The sequence below is a fragment of the Nyctereutes procyonoides genome, unplaced genomic scaffold (genome assembly GCF_905146905.1).
Source record: "Nyctereutes procyonoides isolate TBG_1078 unplaced genomic scaffold, NYPRO_anot_genome, whole genome shotgun sequence".
Lineage (NCBI taxonomy): Eukaryota > Metazoa > Chordata > Mammalia > Carnivora > Canidae > Nyctereutes > Nyctereutes procyonoides.
Window position 1 is genome coordinate 29122582 of NW_026575140.1, and position 23696 is coordinate 29146277.

Sequence of the window (23696 nt, forward strand, 5' to 3'; positions counted from 1 at the left end):
GGGGCCGGCGGAGGCCAGGTGCGTTGCCGGGGCGGCCGGCAGAGGGCGCACGCGGCCCCCAGGCCCCTTCTTGCAGCCGCCCGACCGCCGCGGAGCGGAGCGACTGGATCTCGCGAGATTCTCGTGCGGCAGGCGCCGGGGCCAGCATGGCGGACTCGCAGGTGCTGCCCAAGAGGGGTCCCTTCCGCTCCACGTGGCTGCGGGCCCGCAAGGCTCGGACGCCGCTCGTCCTCAGCCGCCGGCCCCGCCGCCGGCTCGGGACGCTGCGTTGGTGCGGCCGGAGGCGCCTGCGGCGGCGGCTGCTGCAGGCCGAGGCGGCCGGCGCGGACTGGCGGGAGAGCGGCTGCCCGGTGCCGCGCGCGGTGGCCCGAAGGCCCAAGCCCGAGGCCCCCCGCCCCGCCCCGGCCGCGCCCCCCGCCGCGAGCGGCCCCGCCACCCTCCCCATCCCCCCCGTGCGGCCGGCCGGCCCGGGCCGCGCGCTGCTGCTGCTGCCGCTGGAGCAGGTGGGTCGCGCCGGAGGAGCCGCAGCCCCTGAGAAGACCCTGCGGGTCTGCTGGTGCTCCGGCCGCCGGCGGTGCGGAGCGGGGACGCCGCGGCCTCCCGTGGGGCCCTGGGCTGCCGAGCGACGTGGCTGCTGGGTGCTTAGACCTGCCAGGAGGTGCGCGAGCCCTCTTAACACGCTCCACTCTCTGGAGTCCTTGCCTTTATCTCCGGAGTGTTTTCGGGCGAGGACGCTGAGGTGTAGCGTAGCAACTTGCCGAAGGTGTACAGCAGCGGCAGAACTGGTGCTGAAGCCCGGGCAGCCCGGTGGCGGCGCCTGTGCTCTCCTTCCTCCAGGGCGGGAGGAAAGTGAGAACCCAGGAATGGGAGAAACTTGGCTGGCTGTGGGCCTTGGCACAGGTGGGGGTCGTGAGGACAGCGGAGCCCAGTTCCTGGGACCCCCTGTCCTTCCTGTGTCTGTACCCCAGCCGTCTCTCTAGCTGTCCTGGCAGAGGAAATTAGGCTAAAGGTGGTAAGTACCTGATGGCCACCTAGTACAATGTATTGTGACTTGGAAACCCCCCCCCCGCTTTGATATGTGAAAAGCAATTAAGAATTTAGAAGACTTAAAAAAGAAGAGGGGGTGGTGCCTGGCTGGCTCAGTGGGTGGAGCATGCTACTCTCCATCTCACGTTGTCACTTCCAGTCTGAAATTGGGCATAGAGTTTATCTTAAAAGAAGTAGAAGAAAGTTCAGAAAACTTGTAACAGAATTCGTAATGTTGTATCTTCTTTTTTCTCTCTTTGCTAGGGTTTTACTTTTAGCGGGATCTGCCGTGTGACTTGCCTCTATGGCCAAGTGCAGGTGTTTGGTTTCACCATTAGCCAAGGCCAGCCAGCCCAAGAGGTCTTCTCTGCCTACACCCACTCTCGCTTGGCTATCAATGCAGTTCATTATTCCATGCCTGAGAAAAGCAAGAAGGAGATGAAAAGAGAAGCCCGAACTTTGCTCAGATCTCACCTTAGTCGGGGTAAGGAAAATAGCTGGATAATTTACTGAAGGTGTACTATAATAAGGCCGATATTTTTAGATATTTCTATTGCCTAGTCATTGCGGTTTTTTTGTGTCTATTTAAACCCTCATGACCGTCCTGTGATTCAGATTTGTTTTCACCATTTTACAAATGAGAAAAATTGCTCAGGGCCACATACCTAGTGTATAGCAAAAGCAAACCTGGATTGATTTCTCCATCCAGGTGTGTCCCTAGTACGTGATACGGTTTCCTGAAGAAAGCTTTCAAACGTAAGTCCTGCTCTCAAAAAGTAGACCGTTCAGCTGAGAAGGTAGTCCTAAATGATGTAGAATTTCATGGTGTTACTTTTCTCTTTACAGATGACAGATGCTGGTTGATGAAGAACTTTTCTCCTCTGTGTTCCATTGTGATGCTAGAACAACTGAAAACCTCCACTGTGAACTTCTTAGTCAGCCATCCAGGTTTATCTTACGTTTTCGTACAAGAGGTAGAGCCAGTTTTCATTCAGAGTTTTGCTAATTACTTTCACCAGAACAGTCATGTCAGATGACTGTAGGAGCTCCCTTGGAAGATCAGTTTGTTGTGTTGTGGGTTGTGCACAGTGTCACATGTGTGCACTGCAAAATAGCATAGAAAATGCTATCTCCCTTTCCTCGTTAGTTTTTTTATTTATTTTTAAAAGATTTTATTCACGAAAGACATAGAGAGAGAGGCAGAGACACAAGCAGAGGGAGAAGCAGGCTCCATGCAGGAAGCCCAATGTGGGCCTCAATCCCAGGACTCCAGGATCACGCCCTGGCCTGAAGGCAAGCAGTAAACCGCTGAAGCACCGAGGGATCCCATCCTTGTTAGTTGTATTCCCCCCTTTCATCCTTTCATATTGTAGGTGGTTAAATGCCTTTTGGAATTTTTAATTTATATTTTTTCCAGGTTTTTTTTTTTTTTTTAAGATTTTATTTTTTTGAGAGAGCAAGCATGCATGAGTGGGGGAGGGCGGAAGGGGGAGAAGCAGGCTCCCTGCTGAGCAGGAAGCCCTATGTAGGGCAACTTGGGGCTCGATCTCAGGACCCTGGATCATGACCTGAGCTGAAGGCAGACACTTTAGCAGCTGAGACCCCCAGGCGCCCCCCCAAAAGATTTTTTTTTTAACTTTAAGTACAATCTACCCCTCAACGTGGGGCTTGAACTCATGACCCGAAGATCAGGAGTTGCGTGCACTACTGACTGAGCCAGCCAGGTGCTCTGCCTTTTGGAATTTTTTTTAAATGGTTACATTTTTATTCTGATTTATTAACTTGAGACGGTATACATTTTCTCTATGAGCATACTTCAGTGAGCTTATACTTTCTCCCATTTCTTTCTCAACTCCAAATTTTTGCTGACCATGTTATTAATTTTTTTTTTAAGATTTTATATATTCATGAAAGACACATGGAGAGAGGCAGACATAGGCAGAGGGAGAAGCAGGCTCCCTGCAGGGAGCTTGATGGGGGACTCAATCCCAGGACCCTGGGATCATGCCCTGAGCCAAAGGCAGGCGCTCAACCCACTGAGCCACCCAGGCGTCCGCATGTTATTAATTTCTTTAAGTCGTGTTCTGTTTTATAATTGTCTCCCTTGAGCCGGAAATTGAGCCTAATCTGTAGGATTATCAGGCTGACTGGATTCGAGGTATGAGGAAAAACCAAGGAATAACATGCTTTTGGATGCTTACAGTTATTGAGATGGAGATACTGCAGGAGGAGCAGATTTAGATGTTAACCTTGAGATGCCTGTTAGACATTCCATTGGAGATGTCAGATGGACAGTTGAATATATGAGTCTGGAATTGGGAGCTTTCAGCAGAATGGCACACAAGCCATGAGATGGGATAAGAACACCAAGGGAGTTGATACAGAGAAACAAGGGAGTTCAAAGTCTGAGGCTTTTGGCACTCCCAAGAAGAGGTCTGGATGAGGGAGCAACAGAGACTGTCTCTGATGTCAGAGACATCAGAGGAGTCACTGATGTTAGAGAAAAACCAGGTGAGTGTGATCAGGAAGTCTTCAGAGGAGCTGGAAGTGAATAGTTGTGTCACTGTCACTTGCTGCTGTTGGTAGGTGGGTCCCAAGAATGGAGCCTGGGAGAGGTAGGAGTCTGATCTGGACAAGCGCAGTCGCAGTAGACTGCTTGGGGATAGCCTGACCGGATTAGGGTCAAGAGCCTAGGGAGGAGGAATTCCAGGGTTTAAGGGAAGGAATTTTGCTTTTGTGATTGGAGAAGTGTGGTCAGAGTTTTGTTTTTTGTTAAGATGCATGAAAAAAAAAAAAAAACAGTGCATGTTTGAACACAGCAGGTAGGAATGATCCAGTGCAGGGAGGGAGGTAATGGTGGAAATGAGGCTGCAGAAGGGGAGCTTCTGGCTCTGGTGTCCGTAGGGAGGAGTCAACCTTGAGAGCAGTGGCAGTTCACCTGGAGTAGCTGGCCCACGCGGAAGTTCTCTCTCTCTCTCTCTCTTTTTTTTTTTTTACTTAAAAAAAAATATATATATATATATATATTTTTTAATTTATGATAGTCACAGAGAGAGAAAGAGAGGCAGAGACACAGGCAGAGGGAGAAGCAGGCTCCATGCACCAGGAGCCCGATGTGGGATTCGATCCCGGGTTTCCAGGATCGCGCCCTGGGCCAAAGTCAGGTGCCAAACCGCTGCGCCACCCAGGGATCCCCTAAAAAATATTTTAATTTATTTATTCATGAGAGATACACAGAGAGAAAGGCAGAGACATAGGCAGAGAGAGAGGCAGGCTGCATGCAGGGAGCCCAATATGGGACTCGATCCTGGGACCCCAGGATCATGCCCTGAGCCAAAGGCAGGTGCTTAACCACTGAGCCACCCAGGTGTCCCAGAAGTTCTCTTTTGATGGTCTCATCCCCTCCAGGAAATAGATCAGGGCCATAGCTCAGTGGGAGTAGGTCAGTGGCAGGTGTCAGAGGTTAGAAGTGAGAGGAGAGGCCATGCAATGAGCACAGGACAATCAGTGGACTTTTGTGATGACCTGGGATCTAGTTTAATCTAGATGACCGTTTAATCTGGGATGACCGTTTAATCTAGTGCAGACTCAATAGGTGGATGAGGGCCATGGAAAAGGAAATGGGAACCTTGTGTTACCAAGCCTTTGCCTCTTGCAAGGGAAGATTCTAAATACCTTGATAATCTGTTTTCATTCATTTATTTTTTTAAGATTTTATTTACTACTTTGAGAGAGCAAGCACAAGCCAGGGGAGAGGCAGAGGGAGAGAGAGAAGCAGACTGCCCGCAGAACAGGGAGCCTGATGCAGGGCTTGATCCCAGGATTCTGGGATCATGACTTGAGCCAAAGGCAGACCTTTAATTAACTGACTGAGCTACCCAGGCTCCCTTGTTTTCATTCATTTTAACTCTATTTATTTGTTTTCTGGGATTTCATCACCACTGTTATATTCCTTATGTTCCTCCTCTTCCTATGCTGTAACTTCCCTCCCCCACTGTGTGTCAGTACATCCTAGGGTTATTTTTTCATACAAGGCAGATAGTGAACTTTATATGATCTGATTTTAAGGTACATAAGATTTTTTTTTTAATTTATTTATTCAGAGAGAGAGAGAGACTGAGAGGCAGAGACACAGGCAGAGGGAGAAGCGGGCTCCATACAGGGAGCCTGACGCGGGACTCGATCCTGGGTCTCCAGGATCAGACCCCGGGCTGCAGGCGGCGCTAAACCGCTGCACCACCAGGGGTGCCCAAGATATTCATATTTTGACATCCATGATTGATAGTTGAACACAGTATAGAGTTTTCCTCGGAGACCTTGTTCCACTGTATTCTAGAATCCAGTGTTGCTGTTAGGAAGTCACACACTACACTGATTCTTCTATGATGTCTTTATCCTGGGGTTGAATTGCATATCCTGGGGTTGAAATGCATGAGTATATGATCATGGATGGGTCTCTGCCTTGATTGTCTTCACTACGGAGGCCTTGTTTCCTCTGAGGCTCCAGCGAGGGCCTGCTCCTCCATTCCTTGGGTCGTGTCAGTGGTTTCCTGGTACTTCTGCTGGAGCGCCAGTGGACTTAGTGGGCCTGTTTTCCACATTCTTTCAGCTCTGTTGGTTGTCTTTTTACTTTATGTCTAAGGATGCTGTCCTGATTTTGTTCTGTATCACCAACCTGTTCAACAGCAGTGGTCTTCTGTTGAATTGAATTTGCACATTTTCCTTTCCTGTGGGGTCTCCTACAGAGGTGATGGCAGCTTGAAAGGAAGTGTCAGCCAGGACAGGTACAGACTACTATAGAATAGCTGATGAGACTCTTTGAAGGGATGTCTGCAGGGGTAAGAGGGGGACTCAGATTTATCTTTCATAGCTCGCACAACTATATGAAGTTTACTAATTTAGCACCAGAGGAAGACTGTGCACTTGTTTTCACGTTTTCTTAAAGCATTTTTAAATTGTTAATTTCAGAGTCCAACATTCCAGATTAACTCTGAACATTTAGCCCTGAGATCTGTTGGCATTAAAAGGGAGAAGAAGAAAAATGGCCTTCGTTTGACTGAGAGTGTGTTGTCGGCCTTGGAGGAGTTGGTTACCGTGTCCTGTGGTGAGTGATATGTGGTGATAAAGGGAGTGTTCATCCCCCAGGGCCTTATGATTACAATGTACATGTAGAGCCCTAAAGAAGGTGGCTAATTTGAGGCATCAATGTTTGTTTTGTTTCCAGAAGAAGTAGACGGCTGCCCTGTCATTCTGGTTTGTGGCTCTCAGGATGTTGGAAAGTCAACATTTAATAGATACCTGATTAACCAGTTATTAAATAGGTAAAAGTTTTTATTTTTGTTTAGATGTATTATTAGATTTGGGTAATGAGATAGGATTTTTGATTTAAGAAACTAGACGGGAATGCATTTGACTTCTAAATACAGATTACTCTCTGTTAGGCTGTGTTTCGTAATGTGGCACAGCGGCCTCTTGGGGTGTCCTGATTGTGCTTATCAATTAATGTGCAGGAATCACCTGGTCTGTTTGTCCGGGCCCCGAGGTTCAGAGTAGGGAGCAATTCTATGGCATTTTAAAGATCAGGTATTAGGAAAGACGAAGTTGTATCCACACTGTAAATGGACACCATGACCACACCTGCATCACATTTTCTTTCAACATTTTTTTTTATATTGATGGCTGTCTTTGGAGCATTCTACCTAAAAGACTGCATAGGGTGGATTATGCCTATGTATTGCATGAAGTCTGTAATATCTGATTTATTTTTTGACAAAATTAAAGTTAGTTGAGATTTTCTTTATTTTTTTCAATATTTTAGTATTTCCTGCATTGACTACTTGGAATGTGATCTGGGACAGACAGAATTTACGCCTCCAGGATGCATTTCTTTACTTAATATTACAGAACCGATTTTAGGTATGTATTATACATTTCTTTCATGTCTTGGTTTCATAAAACTCAAATATAATGATACAAAAAATTCAGAAACTATAAGGAGCACCTGACTGGCTCAGTCAGTGGAGCACACAGCTCTTGGTCTCAGGGTCGTCAGTTCAAACCCCACATTGGGCATGGAGCCTATGTAAAAAAATTAAGGTAAAAATCAATAAAAATTAGAAAAAACAAAATGGGAGTGAACATCCCCAGACCAAGTTCCGTTATGGTAAGCAGAACTGATAGCCATTTAGTTTTGTGTAAATTAGAAACACACCTTCTTACGGTATTCCCTCTTCTATGAACCTGTATGATGATAAAGTGACGTTGACCCAATACTATTAGCTAATCTATAGATTTTACTCAAAATGCATTCAGTTATCTTACTTTTTTTTTTTTCATCAGTTATCTTACTGATGTACTTTTTCTGGTTCAGAATCCAAACCAAAGTCCCATGTTAACGTTTTTTTAATAATAAGATATGTACAAGGTGATATTTACTGTTTTAACCATTGATATGTGTCCAATTCAGTGACATTACGTGCGTTCGAGGTGTTACATGCCCATCACCACTGTCCATATCCAAAGCTTTCTTCCTCCCAAACTGAACCGCTGTCCCCGTTAAAGAACACTTGTTCCTCCTGCTCGCCTTCCAGCTCCTGGGAACCTCTGTTCTACTCTGCCTGTCAATTTGCCTGTTCCAGGTCCTTCATATAAGTGAAAACAATATTTGTCTTGTGTTTGTTTTTTCTCACTAAGCGTAATTTTTTTCTTTTTACTTTTTTAAGTGTTTTCATTTTAATCCAGTTGATTAACACAAGTGTATTAATTTTAGGTGTACAATATGGTGATCCAACACTTCCTTGTATCACCTTGTACTCCTCACAAGTGTGCTCCTTCATCCCCATCACCTGTTTCACCCCTCCCCCAAGCATAATGGTTTAAGATAATGTCCATATTGTAGCAGATAATCAAGATTAATTTCCTTTTTGTGGGTATCAGTCCATTATGTACATGTATCACATTTTGTTTATACATTCAGCTGCTGATGGACAGTTGGATTATTTCCACTTTCTGGCTATTGGGAGTAGTGCTGCTGTGAACATCAGCATACAGATAATCTGGGCTGGTCCCTGCTTTTAGTTCTTTGAGATATACACTAGGAGTGGAATAGCTGGGTCATATGGTAATGCCATGTTTAACTGTCAGCCTGTTTTTCACAGCGGATGCATTTTGCATCCCCATTGGCAATGCACAGGGCTCTCCTTTCTCCTCATCTTGTCATCTTGATTATAGCCATCCTGTTGGGTGTGCAGTGGTAACTCAGTGTGGTTTTGATTTGCATTTCCCTGATGAGCTTCTGTTCCTGTGCTTTTTGGCCTTTTTAGATCTTTGGAGAAATGTCTGTTCAAGTTCTTTGCCCATTTTTGAATTGCGCTATTACTGAGTTTTAGGAGTTCTTTCTATATGTTCTATAGATGTTAATCTCTTGTCAGATAAATGATTTGCAAACATTTTCTCCCATCCTCAACATTTTCTTTCCATTTTCTTGACTGTGTCCTTCAATAAAATAAAAGTTCTTTTTTTTTTAATTATCTACTTTATTATTTTTTTTAAGATTTTATTTATTTATTCATTAGAGAGAGAGACACACACACAGAGGCAGAGACACAGGCAGAGGGAAAAGCAGGCTCCATGCAGGGAGCCTGATGCAGGACTCAATCCCAGGACCCCAGGATCACGCCCTGGGCTGAAGGCAGGCGTTAAACCGCTGAGCCACCCAGGGATTCCCACAATAAAAGTTCTTAATTTTTATGAAATCCACATTAATTTTTCTTTTGTTGATATTCTCTTGATGTCATGTCCACAATGTCTTTGCTAAGTCCAATGTCATAAAGATTTTCTCTAATGTTGTTGGAGGGTTTTTTTTGTTTTTTTGTTTTTTTTAAGATTTATTTATTTAGGGGATCCCTGGGTGGCACAGCGGTTTAGCGCCTGCCTTTGGCCCAGGGCGCGATCCTGGAGACCCGGGATCGAATCCCACATTGGGCTCCCGGTGCATGGAGCCTGCCTCTCCCTCTGCCTGTGTCTCTGCCTCTCTCTCTCTCTCTCTCTCTCTCTCTCTCTCTCTCTCTGTGACTATCATAAATAAAGAAAAAGAAAAAAAAGATTTATTTATTTATTTATGATAGAGAGAGAGAGAGAGAGAGAGAGAGAGGCAGAGACACAGGAGGAGGGAGAAGCAGGCTCCATGCCGGGAGCCTGACGCGGGACTTGATCCCGGGACTCCAGGATCGCACCCTGGGCCAAAGGCAGGCGCCAAACCGCTGAGCCACCTAGGGATCCCCTGTTGTTGGAGTTTTGTAAGGTTTAGCTTTTATATTTGTCTTTGGTCCATTCTGAATTAATTTTTTTTTAAAGATTTTATTTATATATTCATGAGAGACCGAGAGAGAGAGAGAGAGAGAGGCAGAGACATAGGCAGAGGGAGAAGCAAGCTCCACGCAGGAAACCCGATGTGGGACTCAGTCCTGGGACTGCGGGATCATGCCCTGAGCCCAAGGCAGACGCTCAACTGCTGAGCCACCCTGGCGTCCCTTGAATTAATTTTTGTATATGATATAAGGACAACATCCAGCATCACTCTTTTCATTGTGGGTGTCCAGTTTCTTATTTGTTGAAGACTGTCCCTCCTCCAATGAATGGTCTTGGCACTCTTGTGGTAAAGTATTTGATACTTTATCTTGTGGTGAAGTATTTGATCATACATATGAGGGCTTATTTCTGGGCTCTCTGTTTTATTCCATTGGCCTATGTGTCTGTCTATGCCAGTTCCATGGCGATGGAGGAATAGGAGTCCTCCAACTTCATTCTTTTTCAAGATTGTTTTTGGCTGTTTGGTAGTACCCTTGCAGTCCTGTATGAATTTGAGGATCAGCTTTTCCATTTCTGTGAAAAAGCTGTTGAATTTTGGTAGGGATTGCATTGATTGAATGTGTAGATCACCTTAGGTGACACATCTCAATAATGATAAATCTTCCTATATGTGAACACAGGATACCTTTCTAGTTTCTTACTCTTTTTTTTTTTTTTAAGTTTCTATTTGTTTATTTATGAGAGACGCAGAGAGAGGCAGAGACATAGGCAGAGGGGGAAGCCGGCTCCCTGCAGGGGAGCTTCATGCGGGACCCAGTCCCGGGACTCCCAAGATCACGACCTGAGCCAAAGGCAGATGCTCAACCACTGAGTCACCCAGGTGCCCTCTTTCCAGTTTCTTAAGTCTTCATAAATTTCTTTCAGCAATGTTTTGTGGTTTTCATATACAAGTCTTTTACTTGGTTGGATTCATTCCTGAAGATTGAATTCTTTGAGCTATTACCATGAATGCAATTGCTTTCCTAATTTCCTTTTCCAGTTCACTATTGGTGTATAGGAACATCTGATTTTTGTGCGTTGACCATGTACCCTGCAAATTTGCTGAATTCCTATATTAGTTCCAGTAGGTCTTTTGTGGATGTTTTAAGAATTTTTATATAAAAGATCATCATCTGTGAATAAAAGTAGTTTTACCTCATCCTGTCCAGTCTGGATGCCTTTAATTACTTTTTCTTGTCTCCTAGCTCTCTCTGACTGGGACCTCCAGTGCAGTGCTGAATAGAGGGAAACATCCCTTTCTCCTTCCTCATCCTAGAGGGAATGCACTTCAGCAGAAGTGCACTGCCAGTGGTGGATTTTCTGTTGTTCACCTTTGTCACGCTAAAGAAGTGGGCTTCTCTCCCTGGTGTGTGAAATGTTGTATCATGAAAGGCTTTTGGACCTTGTCAGGTGTTTTTTCTGTGTCGAGATACTTGTGTGATTTTTGTTTAGTTGACTTTTAAAGATTTTATTCATTTATGTGAGAGAGAGAGAGCACAAGTAGTTGGGGCACCAGGCAGAAGGAGAGGGAGAAGCAGGCTTCCTGCTGTGGGGCTCAATCCCAGGACCCTGAAATCAGGATCTGAGCCGAAGGCAGAAGCTTAACCAACTGAGCCACCCATGCGCCCCTGTTTAGTTGACTTTTAAAAGAAACATGATAGATTAGGTTGCTGGATGTATTGTGGATTTAACAGACTTTTTGACAATAAGTAGGGCATTCATATTGTTTTTAGTTTTATCAAAACTAATTGTTTAGGCTTTGCTCTCCAGGTGGTTTCATTGTTTTCTTTTACATTTTCTATAGTCCGTTTATTTTTCTTTTCCTCTTTCACCCCTTAATATTTCAGTGGGTGTTTCCCCAAACAAGGACACTCTATTACGTAATCATCATGCTGCCACTGAGTCAAGGTAGTGATACGGCTATGCTGCTATTCCCTCATCCATCCAGCCACCTGCCTGAGCCCCGTGTGTATTTGCAAATCTTTAGTCTTTAGTCTGGAGCAGTCCCTTCAGCTTTTCTTTTACGACCTTGGCAGTTTGGAAGAATACATTTGTCGAATGTCCCTGTGGTTTGGCTGAGATGTGTTGCTGTATTCTCTGTGCATCACATCAACAAGCTATTGGTTTGCCCTATTACCAGAGAGGTTAACTCTGCTCATTTGGTTAAGATAAGTGTTTTCCACTCTGACTGTAACTAGGTGTGTTATTTCTTCAAGGTGTCACTGCTTGTAGATCCCCTCAGTGGAAGAGCTAGGGAACATATGATTGTTTAAACCCACATATGCATATACGTGTGTATGTATGTACACACACATATGTGTATATACACTACCTCTTTTTCTCTTTGTATGTACGTTCCGTATTTATTAAGAGCCATGAGTTTACTGCCATCATTCCAATTCCACCCCAGGTTTATTCTAGTTAGCTTTCCCCCTTCCACATTCCCCCTTCCATATTTATAAGTTTCATCTCTGATGATGAGAACCCTGGCTATGATTATTCTCCATGTATTTATGTATTTACTCAGTTCCTTTGTATTTGTTCAGTCTGTCTGCTGTGCAGGCCAATTCCTCAGTTGTGGGCTGCCCCAATCCCCATATTCACCTTTGGCGGGCGCCTTGCTAGCCTTGGCTCCGGTGGCCTTGCCTCAACCACAGAAACCAGACTCTCACCCTGCTGACTGTGTTGCCATGTGGTTCTGGTCACCAGCCTGCTGAGTGGTTCTGGATCCCAACCAGAGAGGGGAGTTGTCTCAGGCTTGATGGATCCATGCTGCGATTAGGAGTGTCTACTCTGGATCTGGGCTACCTGAGGTTCAAGCCTGGCTGGTATCTACTCACTGTGAGACCTTGGTCAAATTAATCTACGTCCTCTGAACAAATGGGGATAGTAATACTACCTACTTTGTAGGGTTCTTATGAACATTAGAGACTCCATGTGAAATACATGGGACGTAGTAAGTGCTATATTCCAGCACATCATTGCTGTCGTTCTTATTTGTCCTTTCATTAAAACGTCATGCCTGCAAGGATGGGGAGGTTTGTTTTGTTCACAGATGTATCCTAAGTACCTACAGCAATGCTCAGTGTTGTAGGTGCTCAGTAAATGTTTGTTGAGTGAATGGCCATATAAGGACATAATTGAGATTAACTTTATTAAAATAGAGTAAAAATAACATGTCTTTGTATTAAGCTGAAAGCTCAGGTTTTTATTTTTATTTTATTTATTTACTTGTTTGTTTATTTATTTATTTATTTATTTATTTATTTATTTATTTATTTATTTATGATAGAAGGAGAGGCAGAGACACAGGCAGAGGAAGAAGCAGGCTCCATGCCAGGAGCCTGATGTGGGACTTGATCCCGGGACTCCAGGATCGTGCCCTGGGCCAAAGGCAGGCACCAAACCGCTGAGCCATCCAGGGATCCCAAAGCTCAGATTTTTAAATTTAATTTTATTTATTTGAGAGAGGAGAGAGAGCGCACACACACAAGTGGGGAGAGGGTCAGAGGTAGATGGAGAAGCAGGCTCCCCCACTGAACAGGGAGCCCAACGCAGGGCTAGATCCCAGGACCCTGAGATCATGACCTGAGCCTAAGCCAGATAGACACTCAATCAACTGAGCTACCCAGGCACCGGGAAAGCTTAGATTTCTGAAAATGGGATGCAGCTGTTCCTAGTGGTGGGATGGTCTGGTAGGATGGTCTTTGATTTCCTTAAGGATCTTTGTTGCTGAAAATGGCTGAAGCAAAACCCTCACCTCCTTTTAAATAGTCACAGATTCAAACTCTTACCTTCATCTTCCTAGGACCACCTTTCACCCACCAGAGGACACCCCAGAAAATGGTATATTACGGGAAACCTTCTTGTAAAAGCAACTATGAAAATTATATTGAGATAATAAAGTATGTATTCAGCTCCTACAAGAGAGAGTCCCCTCTTATCGTCAACACGATGGGCTGGGTGTCAGGTAAGCCTGTGGAGGCACATCTGGCAGAAAGGAGGGGCAGCATGAGTAAACTTTTCGCTTTAGGCAGTAATGCTGAGCCATTTTTAGGAGACTCTTTTTGATTCTTTGTCTCCAAGTAGCCGTGCTATTTTCTCCTATGCATGTGTCACTGCATTTTAGCGCCACAACTGCTGTGTCCTCTTCTTCACAGACAAAGGACTTTTGCTTCTCATTGATCTCATCCGGTTGCTGTCTCCCAGCCATGTTGTTCAGTTCAGTTCTGGCCGGAGCAAATACATGCCAAACCTCACCCCTGACTATGTGGATGACATGGACGGCCTGTACACAAAGAGCAAGTCCAGAGTCAGAAACAGAGGTTTCCAACTGGCAGAGTTTACGGAGAATTTGGAATTTGCTGACGAAGAAAAGGAGAGTCCAGTTGTGTTCACTGGACATAAACTGATACGCGTCCAGTCAGACTTTACATTTAGAAAAACTCCAAGAAATAGGTAATGAAACCGTCATGGCTGGAGAATGAGGTTCTCTGCAGTTTAACAAGGCCTTCTGCCCTCAGTTCCTTAAAAGGAATAAGTCTTCCACAAGTTTTCAGATTTTCCTCACAGCCCTGTGTTCGTGAAGGAGAATCTGTTATTTTCTGAGCTGTTACTGTCCCAATGGAAACAGAGACAGCCCCGTCCTAAGATGGAATGATTTTGAGTTTATCAACTTTATGATGGTATTAAAGCAATATATATATGCAGTAGACACTGTACTTTGAATTTTGTTCTTTTCCTGGGAAATCAGAATGCTGTACGACACTCTGTCCTGATGCTGGGCGGTGACAGTGACCCTTAGCTCCCAGTCAGCCATGAGGGAGAGCAATAGACACAGCAACCATTCTGCACCCATCCAACATGGGCTCTGTGTTAGGTGATTCTGCCCAGCTGGAGGCTAATGTGAGCATCCTAAGCACATTCAAGTGGTCAAGGTGTCTTAAAGGCATTTCCAGCTTCAGATATTTTCACTTTTTTGTGGGTGTGTGAGGACGGAACCCCATCATAAATTAAGGAAGACCCATATCCAGAGGTGGCCTTCAGCTCTGGTTGCCAAGAGCTTTTACTGAAGGGGAGTCTTTACGTATCATGTTTTTCCAGTGGGTATGTAGAAAGGCAGGGTCTACAGATGTTGAAGTAGAGATGTGTGTTCTTTCTACATATAACCTGTGTAATGACTAACGGACTCTGTTTCCGAGCGGGAATTGGGCTCCTAATGTTAAATCTCTACTTACTTCATTCTAATTTACTTTTCAGAGAGTCACATAACAAAGTTCTCCGTGATTTGGCGGTACTAGGTTACCTTGGCCAGCTGCAGCCCCCAGTGCCACGACCACTTTGTCCTTTACATGGTCTGACACCCTATCAGGTAACCTGAACTCGTATGAGGAATTGTCTCTGTTGACTTAACGAGCACTCGAGCAGCTTCCTGGGCTCTTCTGGCCACCTTACAGCGCTTCACTCCTCTTTCCTCAGAATCACCCTGTGGTTTAGGGCCCGTAACTGCCTCAGCTCATAGACAGGAGAGCTTGTGCCCGTAGCTAGCTGCTGTCCTGTGTTGGCCACGACTACTTCTGTGCTGGTTAGGAATGTTCTGTCTGATTCTAGAGGTGGCCCTGGGCAGTCCAGCTCTAGTGCTTCCATTTTTAGCAGCGTGTAAGACCGTGTCTTACTTGGAGAACAGAGGCTGTGCCCAACATCACAGGATGGTTCTGTGGGTTCACTGAGTGTTCTTAGTGGCTCCTGGCATCTGGAGACTACTCTTTTTTTTTTTTTCTTTATTTTATTATTATTTTTTTACATGTAGGCTCCATGCCCATTGTGGAGCCCAGTGTGGAGCCCAGTGTGGAGCCCAGTGTCAGCCTTGAACTCACCACCCTGAGATCATGACCTGAGCTGAGATCAAGAATCAGACACTTAACCAACTGAGCCACTCAGGCACCTCCCAGAGACTGTTCTTGAAAGCATTTCATATTGTCAAAAGTGGATTCTAGGGTCTCCTGGGTGGCTCAGTCGGTTAAGTGTCTGCCTTTGGCTCAGGTCATGACCTCAGGATCTTGTGTCAGGCTCCCTGCTGAGCAGGGAGCCTGTTTCTCCCTATCTCTCTACCTGCCGCTCCCTCTGCTTGTGGTCTCTCGCTGTCAAATAAAATCTTTAAAAAGAGCATGCAGGGGATCCCTGGGTGGTGCAGTGGTTTGGCGCCTGCCTTTGGCCCAGGGCGCGATCCTGGAGACCCGGGATCGAATCCCACGTCGGGCTCCCAGTGCATGGAGCCTGCTTCTCCCTCTGCCTGTGTCTCTGCCTCTCTCTCTCTCTGTGACTATCATAAATAAATAAAAATTAAAAAAAAAAAAACATGCATGTGTGTACTCGTGCATGAGCAGGGGAGGGGCAGAGGGAGAGGGAGAAGCAGATTCCTGGCTGAGCAGGGAGTCTGATGCAGGGCTCGATTCCAGGACCCTGAGATCATGACCTGGAGTAAAAGGTAGATGCTTCACCGATTGAGCCACCCAGGAGCCCCAGATAAATAAAATCTTAAAAAAAAAAAAAAAAAAAGTGGATTCTAGCACTGAATATTTGCATCTTGGAATCCAAGCTCCTTAGAATTATTTTGGAAAGAAACTACCATGATACTAGAATGCCAGATGATAAAAGATTAAAATAGCAATAGATGGCATTTCCTAAATCCTTACCCTCTGTTCTGTCTTAAACCTGTGTTAACTTCTTTGCTCAGAATGTCTTTGTTATTACCCCATTTTACAGATGCTAGAACTGAGGTCAGGGATGCTAAGTCAGCTTGCCCAAGGTGGCTAGTAAAAGTTTGACCTGGGACCAGAGCCCAGAGTGTTTACCATCTGCTGTCCATACTAAGCATTCAGTGTGTGCTGTGCACTTGACCTGGACACAGCTCCCTGCTTAGCAGGGAGCCTTCACAGCAGCCCAGTGAGGGAGAGGCTCTTTCATTCCCTTTTTACAGCTTAGGAGCTGGGCACTGTAGGCAGGTCGAGGCACTGGACTCAGGTCACACCTCAGCGGGGCACTCCTCAGGCAGGAGCTCTAGACCTGGCCGACAAGGACATATCTCCCAGGTCTGATGGTGAGCTCATCTCCCCTGGAGAATCTCCAGCAGTTAATTGAAGTTTTGGTCAGTGGGGTCTTTTACTCACTTAGAGATGCTCTATAATGGAACTTGAAGCTTATCTACATGTAATTGTATTTGTCTTTTGCTATTTCAAGTTTGTTTTTGGAATCTAAGCAATATAACAAAATACTTTTCTACTTTACAAATCGGAAATTACGTGAAGAGTTACATGTTAAAGGCAGTTAGAGTTGACCTTTAAACAACACTGGATTGACCTGCGTGGGTCCACTTATATGCGGAGGCTTTTTTTTTTTTAATTTTTATTTATTTATGATAGTCACACACACAGAGAGAGAGAGAGGCAGAGACACAGGCAGAGGGAGAAGCAGGCTCCATGCACCGGGAGCCCGACGTGGGATTTGATCCTGGGTCTCCTGGATCGGGCCCTGGGCCAAAGGCAGGCGCCAAACCGCTGCACCACCCAGGGATCCCACGGAGGCTTTTTTTGATAAATAGAGTCATTCCCGTGTTGTAAAAAGTACTCTTCCTTGTAATTTTCTTAGTATATGTGCTGCTGAAGTGAGCACTCCTTGTGATTTTAATAACGTTTTCTTTCCTCCAGCATCCTTTATTGTGAGAATACAATGTGTAATACGTCCAATATACAGAGTGTGTGTTAGTCGTCTGTTATCTGGAGGGTTTCTAATCAACTGGAGGCTCTTAGTAGTTAAGTTTAGGATGGGGGTCAGAAGTCATTTGTCGATTTTCAACTGCATGGGATGGGGGTCAGTGCCTCTAACTCCAGTGTTGTTCAGGGCTCCACAGTATTTATGCTCCTGGAGTTTGGTCCATTTTTCTTAACTCAGTATGTTGTATAGAGAATAGATGGAGGCTCTTTCTCACTGAATGGAGGTTTGCTTTCTGACATTAGAAGACCTCTCAGCAACTGGGGTTTTCATAGTCCCCCTTGACTTTAATGCATTTAGGGTGTCTTCAGACTTGTGTCTTCTGTGTGTCTTTAGAAAATTCCAGGCGTCGGGATGCCTGGGTGACTCAGTGGTTAAGTGTCTGCCTTTTGCTTAGGTTGTGATCCTGGAGTCTCAGCATTGAGTCCCACATCAGGTTCCCTGTGTGGAGCCTGCTTCTCCCTCTGCCTGTGTCTCTGCCTCTCTCTTTGTGTGTCTCTAATGAATAAATAAGTAAAATATTTTTAAAAAAAGAAGGAAAGAAGGGAGGGAGGAAGGGAAAAAAAGAAAAAGGAAAGGAAGAAAGAAGAAAAGAAAAAAGAAAATTCCAGGCATCAGTTTGGATTTTTAGCAATTGTTGGCTGGCAGAGAACTTAGTATGAATTTCTTAGGTTCTCTCTATTAAAGTAGTGAAACACTGACCAGTATTTGTTAGCATTTCTGTTCTGTTTAGGTACTTTTTGGTGGACAGTTTGGCCAAAATTGCTCCAGATGGCTGCCTAGTCAACTTTTAAACATTAAAGGTAGCCTTTCAGGGACGCCTGGGGGTCTCAGTGGTTGAGCGTCTGCCTTTGGCTCAGGGCATGATCCCAGAGTCCCAGGATCGAGTCCTGCACCGGGCTCCTTGCATGGAGCCTGCTTCTCTTCCCTCTGCCTATGTCTCTGTCTCTCTGTCTCTCATGAATAAAAAATACAATCTTTAAAAAAAAAAAAAAAGGCGTCTCAAATAGAATTACTAGAGGGAGATGCAAATTTATTTTCCAGGTCCCTTTCAATGCGGTTGCACTCCGGATTATTCACGCTGATGTCGCTCCTACTCATATATTATACGCTGTGAATGCCAGCTGGGTTGGTCTTTGCAAGATCCTGGATGATGTCAGAGGATACGCAAATGGGCCCATCCTACTTGCCCAGACTCCAATCTGTGATTGTTTGGGGTTTGGTGAGTGAGAGTAAAACATATCTATATACCTACTGAAATTGATCTCCAACCGTATATGGTTGGTCTTGTTGACCTTGTAGCTATCTCTTGGCTGGAGTGGTCGGAGTGTCTCTGGCTTCTAGACAGTGGGGCTGGGGGCTGGTGGGCAGGAAGGAAGTAGCATTTTCTCTGCTTCTCCTGCCAACTCTAAATCTAGGATTCCTAAGGGCCTAGTCATGGCCTTCCTGTCACTTGACATGTTTTCCCTAGGCCATCTGTCCACCTGCTGGCCCCTAGATCCATCTTTAGGCTGACTTCCCACAGGATCTCGGTAGCACAACTGTGTCTGAGCTCTAAGCCCGTGTTACCAGCACACTTCTCCACTTGGATATCTCACTGGCATCTGAGACTTAGGTCCATGACTGAGGTCCTGATTTTCTCCCCAAATCTGCTCCCACCCTCACCATCTCCTGTTCCTGGCCTGAAGAGTCCTTGGAAGATTCACTCTGGTGTTAGCACCAGACCCCTGGGTCCACCTTGGTACCCCCTTCCCTTTATTTGACATATCTAACCCATTAGCAGGTTTGCTAGCTCGTTTCTAAAATATGTCTGATTCCTCCAATCTCATCTTGTCTTACTCTGCCAGTCTGAGCCACTGCTTCTCTGCTGGAGTTTGCATAGTCGGGTGATCTGAGGACATTGTGACTATGTCACGTCCTCGTACTTCCCATCACTCAGGCCCAGCACCATTGGCCTGGCAGTGCTTCGGGCCCTTCCTCCTTTGCCTGTCCCTCTGGCTCATGGAAGCCAATAAATGTTGGTATGATTCTGGAAAAGTGCTGGACCTATGTAACCCAAAATTAGCAAAACCTTTACATAATTAAATACGTGTTTCTGAGTTACATGAGACTACTTCTAAAAAGTGTTTCCATAGAAATTGTAACCTGGTACAGACATGAAGAAGGAATTGATAATGGAAAGATTGAGTTGTCTCTGTGTTCTGCACAGTGGCTTTTCTTCCTGGCCTGAGTGTTCCTTACCTAAGACAGTCTAGGACTTTTGCATGTAGATCACTTTGGTTGTTCATGGCTGAAAATGGGAAGGGTTCTAAGAGATGGAGGTATTTGATGACTCTTGACCAAGGACTTCATATTTTCAGAGCAAAACACAGTTGAAACTCTTATTTTAAAAGCTGTTCTATAATTCTTAGTGTTAGGGAGGTATAACATCTTCCAGAAAGGATTATTTGCGTGTGTTTTATGTGTCTTCAAGGAATTTGTAGAGGGATCGACATGGAGAAGAGGCTTTACCATATCCTTACTCCTGTGCCCCCGGAAGAGCTAAGAAATGTGAATTGTCTGCTGGTTGGAGCCATTTCCATTCCACAATGTGTTTTCAAGAGCCAGGTGAGTGCTGCTCCCCGGGAAAGCCCTCGAGGTAGCCACAGAGAGTCACAGGGACATGTTATTGTGGAGAGGCCCAACAAGACAAATGGAGTATCAGAGTGGCCTGAGAGGCCCAAGGCCATGAATTCCCATCATTGGTAGTCAGGAGCCCCATGGTAGAGCCCTATCCCAGAAGTAGGTTATGGGAGGAGAGAACAGAGGTGGTCTCCCCAGGATTACTCCTTCCTGGGGATACCCATGACAAAGTCATGGGGAGCCCTTGGCTGAGGGCGTCCATGTGGTGGCCTGTGGAGATGCTGGATGATCCTCACATCTCAGTTGCTAGCCTTAACTTGTTTGAGGGAGAAACACACCCACTCCCTCTTATTCTCGTGCTGGTTGATGTGTTTGTGGACTTGAATTATTCAGAAAGGTGGCAGTCACCTTTGTTACGGGCTAGTTGTAGGAAGTGAACCCTCTGTGGGAAGGGGGACCAGAGGTCTTAGGAGTGTGGGGACCTTACTCAGACTCTCACTTTTCACAATATTTTCTGGGAACGAAAGGAAATGCCACCAAGTCCAATTGGCAGGATTTGGGGTATTTCCATTCATTCTCTTCATGTTTCTGTTTCAGCGTGGGCTCGAAGGGACAATACCTTACATCACCACAGATTACAATTTTAAACTTCCGGGAGCATCAGAGAAAATTGGAGCAAGAGAAACTGAGGAGACATGTGAAGAGAAAGTACACCCCAAACCTAAACTCTATCGAAGAATAAACTGACACTGACATTATTAGTAAGGGAAGGAGCTTTTACCTGAAAACTGGACTTCATCTGCAGCCTGACATCAGGCTGATGGCGAGGATGGGGAATGGTACCCTGAAGTAGCCAACAGCGTTTCCCATGTACCTCGTGGATTTAGAGTAAATTTAACTCTTAAAAGCTACGTGACCTAGAGTTTTGCCCTGGTGTTGTGTATGGTTCTTCATACTGACTGTTTTCTTTTCCAAAGGGTTAAAGCAGCAGGGGGACGTTTGTACACCATTAAAGCAGAGAACACAGTTGATTCCTCACAAAGCTCTTCAAACACGTGGTGGTTGGAATCTGGATAAAAATAGGGAAACTGGTCCTTAAGAATCTACCAAAGAGGAAGGGAGGCTTGGCCAGCGGGGTCACAAGCAGACTGATGCGGGTGCTCCCCAGTCCTTGCCCAGTGATAGCAAATGGGAAGGAGGTCCCAGCAGCAGGGTCCGCCCGTGGTTGTGCTCATCTCCGGTCCACACACTCTTTCATTCACTCGGTCTGGTGTGAAAGGATCACATTTGGTTTGTTTGGTGTAATCAAGGTTTAATTAGATAAAAACTTTGGACTCAAGAGCCCTTCATGTTTTGGGTTTTTTCATCTATGACTTTATGCTGGAAAATATTGCTCTCAAATCTAGGAAACCTTTGCTGTGGTCTCTTTAAAACTAGCTGTGTCCTAATTGACTTCTCATTGGGGATTGAAGACATAGCGTGGCAGAGCTGGACACCAGGCTGTTTGGAAGAAGGACTGGCCGAGCAGCTTGTGGAGAGCTACATCTCGTCTTTGGTGGCTGGACCGGATCTTGCACATAAGGACAACTCTGCTCCATCCAGTGCTTCCTCCAGGGGAGACGGGATGATGAAGCCATTCTCCCGATGGCTTCTGGGAAGGTGGTGGAAATCCATTCTTTGTCTTCTCCCTGATTGTCGCAATTCTTGATCCTCCAGGTTGGAAGTGGTTTTGGTAAACAAGGGTATCTGATTAGATCACATCATTTGTGCATTTCAGTCTGTGAAAGTCTTACTGAGGTAGCTTTTCAAACTGGTCTTGTGGGTTCAGCTGTCTACAGATGATGTGGAAGGCCGGTTATTTGGATGTGGGTTTTAACATCTATGTTCATTTAAACCATTGGTTGTTGTCCTGATTCTTACGGTGGCCCCTCCACCCTTACATGCTCTCCCTGGAACTGTGCCACCCTCCAGGGGTGGTTTTGATTCTCTGGAGACAGTTTAGGGCCTGACTTCATTGGGTCTTACTTATATCTAAGTTTACCTTGTGCGTGCTTTCTGTCTTGGTCTTGCCAAGAACTTTGACAGACAATCTGCCATTACCAGCATTTTGCCTCCCTCCCTAGTTCCTTGTGTCTTCACAGTGATGCTCACTATGGGTCCTGGGCAGCAGGTCTCAGGAGGAATGACAGTTGGTGCCCTGGCACCTGCACTCCAGGAAACAAAGGCTTGGCTTTTCCCTTACCGCCTGCTGCTCTTCAGGAGAAAGTAAGCATTGCCACTAGAGGGAGCTGCCGGCCCTCGGTCCCGTGGCCCCAGAGCCTGCCGGGGAGCCTGCCTGAGACTCCTTGGAGGGCTCAGACATCCTGGAGACTCAGCTGTGTAGCCAGCTCTGTGGGCCTGCTCACACCCACAGTGGTGCCATCCACCCTGCATGTCTGTCCCTGTGATTGTCAATGTCAGCAGTTTGGGCTTTTTGTCATTTCTACAGTCCTTTGGTTCAGAATATGGTGGTAAGTTCTACACTTGAGGTATTCTTAACAAAAACTCAGACATTTGTGTGTGTGTGATTTCCAAAGCAGTATGTGCATATTTTAAGAAAAAGAAATAACATGACTTAGAACTTGAAACCCCTAGTTGCTGATTTTGTGGTTCTTTAAAGCCAGTTCTTTAGAAGAGATTCCTTTATAGGAAAGACAGATGTGAAAATAAATAGCAAGATTCTTGGATGGTGGTCATTTGTAAACAAGGGCCAGTTGGGCCTGGGGACAGGAAGTGGTGGCCCCTCAGCATGGCCTGGAACAAGAGAAAGGGGGGAGAAGGATCGTTGAGCTGGTCCTTCAGGTGCCATGAATGTTTGAGATATCACTCTGGAAGAGGCCCGGGGTGGGGATAGGGGGCCTGGGCTGGGACCCTGGGGCAGGGGGCTGCTTCCCTGCCAGACCTGGGATCTGGGTCCCGTGTCTATTTGGTAGTTTTATCCTTCAGGTTTGGATGTGGCAGTTGAGTGGCGGAGGCAGCAGGCTTTGCTCTTTGAGCTGGGAGTTGGCCAGCCGTGTATCTTTGCGGGAGATACTCAGCCTGTTGTCATCTGTAAGGCAGGATGGTGGCCATTCGTCAGTGCCTGTGGGGAGGAAGTGAGGCTCGTCTGTATGTGGTGGAGCAGTACCCTGTCTCTTGTTGAATTGTAAGCTCTGAGAAAGCAGGGACCAAGACTATTCCTCACAGTTACACTGGGTCGAAGAAGAAACTAAATGTTTAAACCTAGATCCCTCTTCCTTGTCTGGCCTCTGGGCAGGGTTACCCTCAAAGCATTTTTCCAGCCAAGTGTGCTGTCGTCTCTCCAGCCAACCTGGGGAGTAGGTTCTGGGTCTCCCATTAGTACCCGATCCTGGCAGTTCCATAAACCCTCATTTAGTGCTTTTAAAATTGTATGAACGGTTCACTCGTGTAAAAAACAACTTTAAGACCCACCACCACATGGGCAATCACTCAGTGTCATGATGCAGTCTTGTCTGGTGTTTTTCTAAGTTGTATGTGTGTGTCTTATAAAATTGGTGTCCCGCCTTATGTGTAGTTTTTTAATCCAGCTCTTTTCATTTAACAAGGGAACTTCCGTGTCATTAAATATTTTTTGAGAACATGAAGTTAATTGTGTGATTTATGTTACATGTGTAGATAGATCATCTTTTTCCGGGAAATTATTTAAATTTAGGAGAAATCATGGCAAAAAAAAACTTTGGTGAAAATAAAGCATTGGAAGGTGGAATCTGGGTGCCGGAGCAGGGATGACAGGAAACCCCAGCAGATGCTTGTACCCTTTTCCATTTCAATATATTTTTTAAAGATAACTATTTTGAGAGAGAGAGGGAGAGTGCGCATGTGCACACACACACACACACAGATGAGAGAGCGGAGGGGTGGGGGAGAGG

The 23696-nt window shown here is 45.7% G+C and overlaps 1 protein-coding gene across 3 annotated transcripts; it reads left to right on the plus strand.

The window, feature by feature from the left end:
* The first annotated feature begins 131 nt into the window (after window positions 1-131).
* NOL9 (nucleolar protein 9) lies at window positions 132-23411 on the plus strand. Of its 3 annotated transcripts, none has more exons than XM_055306031.1 (12): window positions 132-161; window positions 1291-1510; window positions 1873-2000; window positions 5995-6130; window positions 6251-6347; window positions 6845-6942; window positions 13184-13345; window positions 13536-13833; window positions 14635-14746; window positions 18190-18367; window positions 19619-19752; window positions 20365-23411. In XM_055306031.1, the coding sequence occupies exons 1-12, from the start codon at window positions 147-149 to the stop codon at window positions 20512-20514; spliced, it is 1728 nt and encodes a 575-aa protein (XP_055162006.1). In that variant the 5' UTR covers window positions 132-146; the 3' UTR covers window positions 20515-23411. The 3 variants fall into 3 exon arrangements, with proteins under 3 accessions (XP_055162006.1, XP_055162004.1, XP_055162005.1); XM_055306029.1 differs by having other exon boundaries at window positions 140-503; XM_055306030.1 differs by having other exon boundaries at window positions 140-503; window positions 6254-6347.
* Window positions 23412-23696: the final 285 nt, after the last annotated feature.